Genomic DNA, 14208 nt, shown 5'->3' with positions numbered 1-14208 from the left:
GTACATTGGTCATCCCGTGTGTCCGTGGACACTCAGGAAAACAATAAGACGAATAGGAAACAAACAAAGACTAAACACTAGTTTACAAGTAAAATTCCATCAAAGTAAAACCAGCCACAGAAAAGACAAAAAAAAAATGCGAATATCAAAAATCCAGACTTGCCGAACATGCCTGGGGCAATAGCCATTCAATACTCTGAGACAATCCGACTCCACACATCTAGGAAAAAATTAAAAGGAAACTAGAGGCATCGGCATTTATTGTCAATCATTCAATAAAGTATTGGATAAAAATATGTGGACATCTTTAATAAAAACCGAAAGTAACTCATTACGAAAAAACAATCGCAGGTCAATAAACCCTCACAGTATGACACCAGCCAGCAACAAAAGCTCTTATATGGGCAACCAATCATATGAGTGCACGCCTGTCATTGGCCGCGCCAGGAGAGGTGGTAAGGACACGTAACAAAAAAGAAGTTTTGCCAGTGTCCTCTATAAGTCTGTCTGTGCCTGATGACGGGAACAGACGTCGGTTCCCAAAACTGTTTTGTTTGGAAAGTCTGCAGTGTTCGTCCGTGTCGCCATCGTCATCATGAAGTCAAGTATATTTGTTTATTATAATCGCAGGGTTCCCCTCTGAGTCGTTGTGCTGTGCTGTCCAGAATTATCAGTCTTGAATCATCGTTGGGTTCGTCTGTTTGTTTCTGTGTTGTCCAAGATTGTTGTTTGTATTGTGGTTGTCAGCCCACTGTTTGTCTGTGCTGTGATATTTTTTTCCGACTAATTCCTCTCACGGAATTCTCTTTGTGCTGTATGTGTGTTAAACATGACATCGGCTGATTGAGGCTGGTTTGCTGTGTGTTTGTGTTTTCATCCTTTTTGGTTTGTTCGTGTGATATCTCCACGACACACACAGTTATAACCAGCAATGGCGAACGTGTGAACGAGTGCTTGTCTTTGTAGATTACTCACTCGCTCCCTCGTCGACGCGATCTCTCTCTTGTCGCGGCCGTGGTACAGGCGCGGCTTGATCAGCGTGTGGCGGGAGAACTCTGGCGCCGGCGACCCTGAGACAAGACAAGTCACACCGTCAGGGCACAGTCACAGCCACACCGTGAGGTTACAGTCACAGTCACACCGTCAGGGCACAGTCACAGTCACACCGTGAGGGCACAGTCATTCACACCGTGAGGGCACAGTCATTCACACCGTCAGGGCACAGTCAGTCACACCGTCAGGGCACAGTCAGTCACAGTTACACCGTCAGGGAACAGTCACAGTCACACCATCAGGGCACAGTCACAGTCACATCGTCAGGGCACAGTCACAGTCACACTGTCAGTGCACAGTCACACCGTCAGGGCACAGTCACAGTCACATCGTCAGGGCACAGTCACAGTCACATCGTCAGGGCACAGTCACAGTCACATCGTCAGGGCACAGTCACAGTCACACCGTCAGGGCACAGTCAGCGACTGAACCCCTCACTGCTACTTGTGTCACTTGCCACCGCTGTTGTGCTAACAAACATTTCAGACGAAACATCACATGAAAAAAGAACTTACGCTGATAAGTTTACACATGAAACCTTCAAAAATGACCAGCATGGCGTGGGACACCCGGCCTTAAGGCAGTGTCCGAATCCTAGTACACAGCTACACTTTATACTTAAATTTACATTGGTTATGGGTGATTCTCTGTAAACACTTAAATGGCTGTACAAATCACCTTTTATTTCAACAAGTATTGCTGTATCATAAATTAAAATGTATCAGAATGCAAGAATAAGAATATTCCTTTTTAGTGCAGTTGTAGTTACAACGGCATAAATTATAGTTTTTTTTAAATCAAAAAGTTCCCAAACAAGCATAAAACCAGTCCCCTGCGCTGTCCCAATTCCAGAATTAACACTTTGAGATTTGATTTTAAGACATTTATTTATAATATAGAATTTTGTGCGTAAAACACTATACACTTACTTTATTTCGAAATAAATAACACCTTAAATCGATTTATTTCATTTAATTCATTTGAGGAAATCTTGTGCGGGCGACGGCCCCGTTAAGTAATAACGTAACAAAACAATGTTTTTTTATAAAGGTACTTGGCTTCTGGGTAGCCGCGTCCTTGGCTAATAATTCACCAACTTTTCGGTCGACATTGCAGTCACCATCATCAGGGAGCAGTTACCTACAGAGGTTCTTACAAGTTATCCTGCCTTTATATACTCCCAGCCTCCACCGGCCACTTACACGGTGCGTAGAGTAAGATAACCGGGTAGAGTCTGTTTGCGAAAAGCATTTACGAGTTCTCCGACGGCCGATAGGTAGTTTTGCCTCTCCGGATTAAATTTTTAAACCGTATTTTCGGAAGAGTTAAAAAGGCTAAAAAAGGTTGTTTTTTTCGGAGTAATTCTTAGGCATAAAACAACCTGCACAAATTCTTTAAGGGACATGCATCACGCATTTACGTTCATTTCCCCGCCATATCATGCTACCGTCACCGCCCACATTTCATAGTTGTCCTGCGCGGCAGTCCAGAGCCTTACAAGCGACTCCGAGCTAGAAGAACCTCACTAGCACTAGTCCTAACTAGCGAGCCCTTAAGGCCCCGCCTACCCGGGCACACACACGGTGCGCAGAGCTTCAGGAAAAACAACGCGATTTCAAAACTACTCGAAATATCAGAGTGGGGTCTGCTTACGAAAAAGCATTTAAGAGTTCGCCGAGGGTCGAAAAGTACTTTTGATTTCGGATTGAGTTTTTAAACTGTATTTTTAGAAGAGTTAAAATGGCTACCGCATGTTTTCAGAGTAATTTTTAGGCGTAAAACAACCGGTGCAGATTCTTGAAAGCACTTAAACGGACTTGCAATACACCTTTATCTCCATTTCTCTGCCCTATAATGTTACGGTCACCGCTCAAGTTTCACAGTTATCCTGTGATGACGAGAAGACTGCGCGCCAGTCCAGAGGAGACACCGCGCTAGAATCACCAGCGAGCGTCGCGCTTATCATCCCGCCTCACTAACACACATACACCCCTGACGAGGCGGGGCTGCCAGTCTCACCTCGGAACAAGAGCGCGGGAAGGGGTGTGAACAGTGCTTTACTCAGAGGACACGCGCAACTTTCAGGTACAACAACAATTGTGAAAATCTGGTATCAAAAAAATGGGTGCGTGTACTTAGGTACGCGCGTGAGAAGTTATACTTCTTTGACATCATTAAAAAATATTTTTTAATTGCATGCAAAAATAGTGCGTGGAGTCCCTCCGCGCGGAAGAAGTGAAACTTCGTAATGTGGAAATGAAAATAGGAAGGGGAAGAAATTGATTTTTAGTGAAATCATATTGTATCAAATCAAACTAAACAAAAAAATAAAGGAAATAAATTTGTAACGATTCATAGATTGATTTTCAGAGAGAGAGAGAGAGAGAGAGAGAGAGAGAGAGAGACCTATTGAATGTCTATAATACTAACTTTTTTATGAGAGCAGATTTTCATGAAATAAATCATTAAAACATTCAACGATAAAAGCTGTTTATTTAATTAAGCGGACGGGTTCGCCCCAAGGAGAAAATTGACGCGGCGAGAACTCGTGGACATAGAGAAATGACACACACTCACTATTTATGTGTCTATGAAACATGATTTTTTTCTACAATTTTAAATGCAATATACAAAAAGGGTATTGAAAATTGAAACAAATATGGCGACACTACAAACTGTCAGGATCTTTATTTTTTCTTACTCTCACTTAGATCCTTACAATAGCATTCACTCTCGATCTCTCTCTTTCTATTCCCCCTCTCCAGGAGCGTTAAACGTTTAACGCAACCTTGTTGGAAGTCGCATTAGAAGTATAAATTCAATAACAACTTCATGACAACGGAGGCATTACTTTTTTAACCGCCGACGCAAAAATAAAGGGTTTATAAGTTTGAAGCCTTTGTCTTCCTGTGGCATCATAACTCCCAATTGTTTATTTGAAGGCTGGTTTAACCGGGATGGTTTATTAGCTGTGTGTGATGAAAAATCTGTTCATCCGTTCAAAGATTATCAGCTCTTTTATGGAATGTTGCGTTTGTTAGCATGGAGGTAGAAATACCAAAATCTCCGTAAAAAAACAAACAAACTATATAATATAAATTCCGCCTAGTACTGCTCTATGGCAGCGGTTCCCAAACGGTGGGTCGCGACTCCATCCTAAAACTATCAAAAACCATTGAATAAACCATCAGAAAAGATAAGAAAAATCGAAACAAATCGAATTATGTGCAAACACGTATCTATTGTTAAATAAATAACTGTTTTGCTACCAAGTGATTATATTTTGTCCAACCATTTTCAAATCAGAACACAAATTGTTTATCAATAATCAATCGGTATATTAAAAAAACATATATATATGCAATATTTGATGGTAAATTATATTTACATAAGGAAGGGATACGATACGAATAAGGTTTTTTACTCCACCATGGACGGATAGACCTATAAGGAAAGGTGGGTCGCCAGCTTAAATGGAAATAAATGTATTGGACTAAAAAAATTATCTTCTGTGCGTAATCGTTAAGATATCACAACTAAACTAATAATAATGCTGGGGTAACTAGCTACACATCTGCAGTATCTTGAGAGATCGTCTTGTTGTGTCGGTGGTTTTGTTCAAATGTATCGGTGAAGCGGTGAGAATGACTGCAGTTCGCGGCAGGGACAGTCTTCAGGAGGCGCTGGGCGCCGGCCAGGCTATTTGGCTATTTGCGGTCGACGCCAGTCCGGGCGTCGCGGCGCCGTGTGACGTCACGAACCGCGACCGCAACGACACCAGTGGATTATTATTATTTCTATACGAAAAAAAAACACTGGCCTTACTGCTGTCACCAACAACGTCAGATCGCAACAACACCAGTTTATTATTATTATTTCTATACGAAAAAAAACACTGGCCTTACTGCTGTCTCCATCAACGTCAGTTCGCAACAACACGAGTATATTACTATTTCCATATGAAAAAAAAAAACACTGACCTTACTTCTGTCACCAACGTCAGATAATAATCCACACAATAAAATATCAACCCTTACTTTACATTTTAATTTTTTTTTTTTTTTGCACTTTCAAAAGTATAATTGCCACACAAATATGTTTTATTCTCGTGAATGTTTCATTTTTGCACAGCATAATGTCAAATTGGTTATTAATGAAACCGTAGTAGCAATTTCAATCTTCTCGGAATCATACGGTGTTTTCCTTCATAATTACATTTTCAGATAACGGTGGACGTATTTACATCATTGCTCGCTACTGGATACTGGCAACTTTGGGCATACAGGATAATTGAAATAAATCTTTGATCCAATTGTGACATTTATTCCAGTCAGTGGCGGTTCAGAACGTCACAAAAAAAAAAGAGGCGCATATCTTTCAACTGTTCCATCCGACAGCATATTAATTCAGGCACTCTCGAATTATAACTTCTCCGTGACTGCGATGAAGCCGATGAAGCATTTGACGGAATGCAGTACATTCAAGGTGGTTTGTTCTAGGCTTGTGCGAGAGAAGACTTTGCAGGTTAAATGCGGCAAACAACAAATTTCAAAATGTAAAAAGTGTACTTGCAAGGGGGTGAGGAACTGAACCTGTCAGGTCTATAGTTACGGACAGTATTTAAGGCCCCCGCCTACCCGGGCACACACACGGTGCGCAGAGCTTCAGGAAAAACAACGCGATTTCAAAAATACTCAAAACATCCGAGTGGGGTCTGCTTACGTAAAAAGCATTTAAGATTTCGCCGAGGGCCAAAAATTACTTTTGATTTCGGATTAAGTTTTTTAAGTGTACTTTTTAAGAGATAAAATGGCTAAAAGGCATATTTTCAGAGTAATTTTAAGACGTAAAACAACCGGTACAGAATCTTTAAAGTACTTAAGGAATTTGCATTAGACCATTAACTTTATTTCTCAGCAATATAATGACATCGTTCACCCCTCAAGTAATTTTAAGGCGTAAAACAACCGGTACAGAATATTTAAAGTACTTAAGGAATTGGCATTAGACCTTTATCTTCATTTCTCTGCCATATAATGTTACGGTCACCGCTCATATGCACGACGAGAAGACTGCGCGCCAGTCCAGAGGAGACAGCGCGCTAGAAGCACCAGCGAGCGTCGCGCTTATCATCCCGCCTCGCCGACACACATACGCCCCTGACGAGGCGGGCCCCTAAACAACCCGTTTTCATCCTTGTACAAGCTCTAATACTTGCTCTTTAGCGTCACACTTACATGTTTTACTTTGAAAGCGGTTTGAACATTCGTTTCCGACCATAATGCACAGTGACGAAGCACAAACTAATGGGAATAGCACCGGCAAAACGATGTGATTAACTAGTTACATAAAAAGCATACATACGTACAATTTTATGAAATCTTGTCAATATGCATGTGTTTTGGCAGAAATTGCAATTTTAAAATGGCGTAAGTGTAAAAGTAAAACTACAGTGTAATGATAAAAAAAAATATTACATTAATTAAATTTGACACTCTTTGTACCATACTTTTAAAAAATTTGTTATTGTAAATTAAGATGTATGGTCGTGTAATTTAATCAAAGTCAGTAGTTGAACTCTTTGTTTTCTAGAAACATTTGTGCAAGACTCTTAATTTTTTTGTACTCGTTCTTCTAAGTAATACATCAAAAATTTGACATTAGTAAACATTTGAATGTGCATTTTTACTATTTTCTTCCTGACAGTGTAGTTACGGGAGGTATCTTGTCAGGTGTCACGCAGCAGGCCAGAGGAGTGGAGAGTTGGGGGGGGGGGGGGGGACTTGCGACCCGCCACGTGGCCGGGGCTGCGAGCTGTCACCTCGGCGCTCAGGAGCGTCGGGCGTCGTGACGCCTGCTCTTAGCGTCGCCTTGCTAAGCGACACTCAGCTTCTCACTCCGCCGACCCGCATTACAGCCGTCGCATGGCACTCCAATCCCGGCCCCAACATTAATATCCTGGTACGACCGCGAGGGACAGGACCGCGATACGCACCAGGTACCTACGGAGCTGGCTGGCGGCCCTGCACGCCCTCTGGCGTCACGCGCCGTCCATTGACGCGTGCCTCGCTACTTACCCCCCCCCCCCCCCTCGCAATCTTGACATCGTCCCGTCACGGACTATTATCACCGTTAGTAGCCTGGGAATTCCGGGCTGACAGAGGCCACCGCGCGGAGTGGCGCGAATAAACACCGCCTTTCCCGATGTTTCGGGATTCGGGTCGGCACGGGATGACGCGGCTCGTCACCGCCGCTCTCGTCGGTTCGAGAAGGACGCCACAGGTATATAAGCAGCGACGCCGGCCTCCGCTTGAGTTCCGAGCGAGTTCCGAGAGTTCCGCGAGTGAAGGGAAGTGCGACATCGGCGGAGAGGGTGAGAGACCCCCTCGAGAGTGGCGCGAGACTGTGTGTGTGGACAGGCGCGAGGTGAGGGGCGAACCACTGTCGAGCCTAGCTCCAGTGAGGAGTGCGAACTGCGGGACTCGACAGGCATTGAGTGACTGGAGAATAAACATTTTTAAGTGCCAGTGTTTGGTGATCGGATATTTTAAAAAACTATTATTTATTAGTAATTTAAATATTAGTAATTAATAAAACTGTAATAAAACTTAATTGAGCTATCCCTTACGAAACAAGTTCTCTCTACATAGGTCTTAACAGTACAGAATGAGTCCTAGTCTCCATTCAAACGGTAACTAATTCCTTCTACGTTTTCAGGAAGATGAGCCAACTGAAAATAGTCGAAACTAAAGAAGGATAAACGGATTTACATTATTTTGTATGTTTCAAATGAGATACCATTTTTACGAATAAAATAAACCACAATCACCGATTTCACCATTTGGTGAATACTAATGACACCCCCTTTATTTCATATAATTACCTTCGTTTAACATCAATCTCAGCGAAGGTGCATATGCAAGAATTGAAGATTATGTTCCAAGCACCATTTGGTGGCCAAACATTTGCTCTGAGTTATTTCATAGAAGCATCAAATATTACGCAATAATTAATAGCCAACACTTTTCGCTTAACTAATTACGTCACATGCACTCTTCTGTGTTTAAAAAATGAATACAATTGAAATTATAAATTTGTGTTCAAAATATCACGCAACAGTTTATAACCATGCTCACTTGCGTGTTAGTTTACATCTCAAATATAAGGTTTAACTAATAAATAATTCGTAAAAAAAATTGGTTGTCTGTAAAGTCGGTTTACGGACGATAGTTTAACGTGACATAACAAAACATTGATGAAATGATTGCATACTTTTATGAATAAAATTGAATAATTTATTTATAATAATAAAAGAATAAATACTAGAAATTATACTAGTAATCAGATTTTTTAAATGCAAGAATAATTAACATTTATTGCCGAAATTGTTGTTGTAATAAGCAATGAAAACATTAACTTTTCACTTCACTTTATAAACAGTCGACGAACAGTTCACGTGTAGATGTAAGTTGTGTGCTGCCGCTGTCTTTCTTCTCCTCGGACGCATAGGCCAATCGAGTGGAAGAGAGATAGATGCGGCGCAAGCGTACAATGAGCGTAATGGGACACATCGTAACGGAACAATGAGCGTAACAGGACACAGCGTAACGGAACAATGTGCGTAACGGAACACTTTTTCGCGCGTTCAGCCAGCGTTCATTGATTTATTAGACGTCACGTCAAAAATATTCCTTCATTAATACATGCAAACAGCAAATTTGTACAGATATCACTGGTCATGACAAGTCGGGCCTCTAGAGGTCCGCGTACACGGTACACGAACAACTCCGTCCTTCCAAACCCAGCCACAGTTTTACTTGCGTCCTGTACCAACGGTTATCATCACTTGTGTTTCTTTACCAATACTAAGTTAGTTTACTTTCCATGTCTAAAAATGGGCTTTCCTGAAACATCACCAAACACGCCTGCATGGTCATTAGCTCGTTATCAGTTATAAATCATATTTCAAGAAATCCAAAAAAAATTTACGTGACAACGTCTAATAAATCGATGAACGCCGGCTGCGCGCACGAAAAAGTGTCCCGTTACGCACATTGTCCTGTTACGCTCATTGTACGCTTGCGCCGCATCTATCTTTTCCATTCGATTGGAACAACCATCGATTTGACTTTTTCGAGGCACATTAAACTTGAAACACTCTCATTCGTTTCCTACTTTTCCTATCATCGTCCTATCCTTAACAGAATAACACAGATTGGAAGAAGTTAAATAGCAAACATGTATAAAAGTTAGAGATAAAATAATCTCTTCGTTAAAGTAATAAACATATTTGAATTCATGAGTGCAAATGAAAAAAAAATTTATCAATTAAATTGTAGATTTAATTTCACTCCTTCTTTGTATCCATACAAAATAGTGATGATTCAATAAAAAAGATTCAATTTTATTCATAAAAGTATGCAATCATTTCATCAATGTTTTGTTATGACGTCACGTTAAACTATCGTCCGTAAACCGACTTTACAGACAACCAATTTTTATACCCTCTAGGCATGATTTACGTACAGTCGTTCTGTAGTCCTGTTATTTTCTAGCACACCGGAACAGGTTGCCTGAGTTTTCAGAGCAAAATGGTTTGACCACTCGTACGTTCTATAGTTATAGTTACAAATCCACTAGTGGTTTTTTTAACACGCGTTTAGTTGTTTTTTTCCTTCAAATATTCACCCCCTCCGAAAAAAATTCCTTTATCCGCCAAATGATTATAATTACTGCGGACATGCGATATTTCATTGGAAGCTGTCATAAACGCTGCAAACCGACATATGTCTGAACTTCTCAATAAAAGTTTTTCAATTAAATTTCTGTGATTAGTAATATTTTTTAGCAGTTAAATATTCAGAGTGCATAATTATCATAATTATCAAAGTGCACAATCGTCAATCGCCCCAGACGAACACAAACTAAGGACAGATGGGTACCGACAGGCAGGGGTGTGTGTATCGGCACAGGCAAGGCCGGAGGGAGGAACTTGAAGGAGGGGCGGGGAGAGAGGAGAGGCTCCGGCTAATGCCATTATCCAATTAGCGGGCGGGCCGGCCCCCCACAGCTACATCGATTACCAGCAGCTCCGCCTGCCAGCGCCCCGGTAGGCCGCCCGCAACACACGCCACCCTCACTGTGACGTCACACTGTCGCACGTCAAACTGCCTTGCCTCCGACTAGAGACCGGAAAAATACGCGGGTTAATTTCACGACAGCCTGAAATTCAAATAGTTATACCTTAGTGCTGCCTCTGCTATTGGCTCACAACTCACCTGGATGACTCTGGGCCATTGAGAAACACTCAACCGTAGCTGTATCGAATCACAGGCCGCTACGTTGGGACACCTTCACAAGACAGCAGCCAATGAGGGGGTGGCATTTGACTGAGTGTACGTAGAACTATAAAGTTCATCCTAGAGGTCATGGAACCCGCGAATTTTTCCGGTCCCTACCTCCGACTGCGGTGTCACATGTCCGAACCTAACGACATCCACCAGAGCGCAATACACACACAGAGCGTCGAATAAATGCTTATCGATTGTTTTGTTTTCTTTATTGTTCTCATGCATTGTAAACATGTACGCAGCTAAGTTTTGAATATTAATATAACTTGTAAAACTTGAGGGAGTTAAAAAATATATATATAATATTTCAGTAAGGAAAAAGTAAATACTAATAAATTAATTTAAATCAAACAGACCAAAATTAATTTTTTGTGTTCAGCCTTTGAAAGCCCACTTCGGAAACGGACAGTATTCGGAAACGGACAGTATTAGTCGATATTTCGTCTCGGTCTCATTGGCTTCCTGCCACTTCGTCCGTTCTTTTCTACCTGCCTCTCTGAAACGGAAAACGGGGGACCGGAAACAGCAAAATATCACGAGTGTTCTTCTTTTGACGTGACAACGTCTAATAAATCGATGAACGCCGACTGCACGCACGAAAGTGTCCCGTAACGCACACTGTCTCGTTACGCTGTGTCCCGTGTCACTGTACGCTTGCGCCGCATCTATCTCTCTTCCACTCGATTGGAACAACCATCGATTTGACTTTTTCGAGGCACATTAAACCTGAAACACTCCCATTCGTTTCATACTATTCCTATCATCGTCCTATCCTTAACAGAATAACACAGAGTGGAAGAAGTTAAATAGCAAACATGTATAAAAGTTATAGTTAAAATAATCTCTTCGTTAAAGTAATAAAACATATTTGAATTAATGAGTGCAAATAAAAGTAAATTTATCAATTAAATTGTAGATTTCATTTCACTCCTTCTTTGTATCCGTACAAAATAGTGATAATTCGATAAAAATGATTCAATTTTATCCATAAAAGTATTCAATCATTTCATCAATGTTTTTTATGACGTTGTCACGTTAAACTATCGTCCGTAAACCGACTTTACAGACAACCAATTTTTTAAATGTATTTAAAACATTTTTTTTTAAAGGAAAATTTGGAATGAGAATCTTAAAAATATATTTCCTTTTTCTATTTCATCAATAGCATCATATTATAAAATTAAATTTCACTTCTAAGAAAACGCAACTTAAATACCTACGCCATCTTGGTTTGATCTTTTTTTATCAAATTATTTAGCATTTTAAAATATTAAAAATTTAAGCTCTGTTTGACTGCAGCACATAAATAGTAATAGGATGTCTTGTTATTAAATGTTACCAACTGCTACAAATAGTTACTCTTGTGAAATAATATTTAATGTTTAGATTTGATATTTCTTCGTCCCTTCCAGAATGCATATAACTGTAATAATATTGTCAAAAGGCACTTATTTATAACAAAAATCATGAAATATTAAAATTTAAAATATTATACTTATAATTATTAACGGTATACAAAATGATAATTGTAATGTTCACAAGACAGGTAATAGTAGTCTGGCAACAGTGGTGCAACTTGCTCTAGTCTGCGGTCTGAGCGCGAGACGCCATAGGCCCGTCTACGATTACGATGTTTCACTGATCGCTGATTGGTCCGCGTGACCCCTCCTCTCTGACGTTCATGTCCTACTCTGTATCCTTTAGTAGCACAAAAAATTGGTTGTCTGTAAAGTCGGTTTACGGACGATAGTTTAACGTGACGTCATAAAAAACATGATGAAATGATTACATACTTTTATGAATAAAATTGAATCATTTTTATTGAATTATCACTATTTTGTACGGATATAAAGGAGTGAAATGAAATCTACAATTTAATTGATAACTTTACTTTTATTTGCACTCATTAATTCAAATATGTTTATTACTTTAACGAACAGATTATTTTAACTATAACTTTTATACATGTTTGCTATTTAACTTCTTCCAATCTGTTGAGGCCTTACTTAAGGCGCTCGAATTTAAAGTCGGGAGCCGCAGAAGGGTATACCAACTAAATGCAGTGAGAAGTACGGTCCCTAGGCAAAAAAGAATGACCTGGATAATAATTGAAAACATCACTGCCTGTTTACTATTTAATATTCCTGCTTGGCATCGGCTTGGTACATTAAAATACAGAACCATTTACACAAAACTGCAGAAGATCTAGATCTCGCATTAAAGAAAAGGACATCTAATGTAATCACATATTATAAACACTATATTACGGGTAATTTTACAAACATTTAGAAAGGTTAAGTTTTTCCTTAACAGGTCCGTTGATTACACTCCTGGATGACGTAATAGTCTATAAAAGTTATTTAGGCACAATTCCCAATATTTTGGTCTAACCGGACTCTCGTTTCGACGTAATTATGCGAGTCTCACATCCCGCACCACAGCAACGTGATAAGTCTGGCTTGCAGTTTACGTAAATTCTCACGTAGCGTAAAAAGGAGAAGTAGAGTTTATTTCGCCACATTACGATTCAAGAAACTAGCAAGATAATGAATTTGAGTTTATGATCAGTCAAGTCTCTCTGCTCATAGCTTTTCCTTAAAAAACCAACCCGGTGCCCGGTTGTTAATAGCGGTTGCGTCGAGGCTTACTTGTAGTTGCGCAGCATGGTGGACGATAACCCGGGCTGGGCACTGGTCGATGCGTAGGTGAATGGAACAGCCTTTCCATTTTAGCAGCGGCGCAACACGCCTGCACCCGACGAGCCGAAGTCGACTCCACCAGCCGCCAGCACCGTCTCCCAACTCGCCAGCCGCAGACCGTCGCAGGTTAACGCGTCACCATGACGTCATAAGGCTTCGCGCGCCGCGCGGTGTTGGCTCGCGGAAACACACACAAGCGCAGCGCCGTGAATGTCCGTAATGCTTATGTTTTAATCAATCTTCAGGACGAAAATGAACCAAGTGCCAAACAATCTATCATAACATATGATATAATTAATTACCAAATTAAAAGGAGGCGTGGCAAACGCCTCAATATCCCCCCCTTAAAAAAAAAACTAAATTAACACCAAAAACCAAAGAAATTTAGGTAGCTTCGAGCCACTATAAGGCGAGAAAACGGGGAAGCACTCAAAACACGCCAATCAAACAAACGACCTCAAAGAAAAGCAAGAAGAAAAAAAGCACACAGCGGGAAAAAACACGCGAAGAAAAACACTTGAGAGAGACAAAAAAAAAACAATGATTAAGACCAAACAATGCTTTGTGCCACTTTCCCGTTTACTCGTTAACATACAACAACATACTTAAAAAAAAAATCTCTATTCACATGACTAAAAAGGGCAAAAACAATCATTTACTTTGATCGGGTGTGAACCTCTTAAGATGACTAATATGCGCCTTACGTGTCTCAAAACTTTTGTCCACACGCTGCAAAAGAACGGTTACTCCCCCTAAATGCCTTATCACCTTGTAAGGCCCCTGGTAAGAAAACTCTAATTTAGCGGTTTTGTGCAGCGCTTTGTTACTGATGGGAAAACTTTTGCAGAGCACCCAGTCTCCCACCTTAAAAGGATTTTCCAAGCGCCCCTTATTATATTGTTTCGCAACCTTATTCTGAGCGTTCTGGAGATTTTTTATAGCTTCTACCCATTTACTTTCTAATAAACGTGGACTACTGATCGCCCATAATTCCTCTCCTATACCCCAAACATTTAAAAGAGGGTGTGGTATTTTCCGCCCCAGAAATAATTCGGCGGGAGTGAAATGAGTGGCGTCATGTTTAGCCATGTTAAATCCTAAACTCA

At 40.6% G+C, this 14208-nt stretch overlaps 1 protein-coding gene across 1 annotated transcript in view; it reads right to left on the bottom strand.

Moving 5' to 3' along the window:
* Positions 1-14208, bottom strand: part of LOC134539274 (uncharacterized) — a 137062-nt gene that overhangs the window by 92146 nt on the left and 30708 nt on the right. Inside the window, exon 17 of the mRNA XM_063381096.1 lies at positions 976-1070. Within this exon, the coding sequence (XP_063237166.1) occupies positions 976-1070 (95 nt within the window). The remainder of the gene's footprint in view (positions 1-975; positions 1071-14208) is intronic.

The sequence above is a fragment of the Bacillus rossius genome, chromosome 15, assembly GCF_032445375.1.
Source record: "Bacillus rossius redtenbacheri isolate Brsri chromosome 15, Brsri_v3, whole genome shotgun sequence".
NCBI classification, from domain to species: domain Eukaryota; kingdom Metazoa; phylum Arthropoda; class Insecta; order Phasmatodea; family Bacillidae; genus Bacillus; species Bacillus rossius.
Note: the sequence above shows the minus strand (reverse complement) of the source record. Positions and strands in the feature narration are given on the sequence as shown.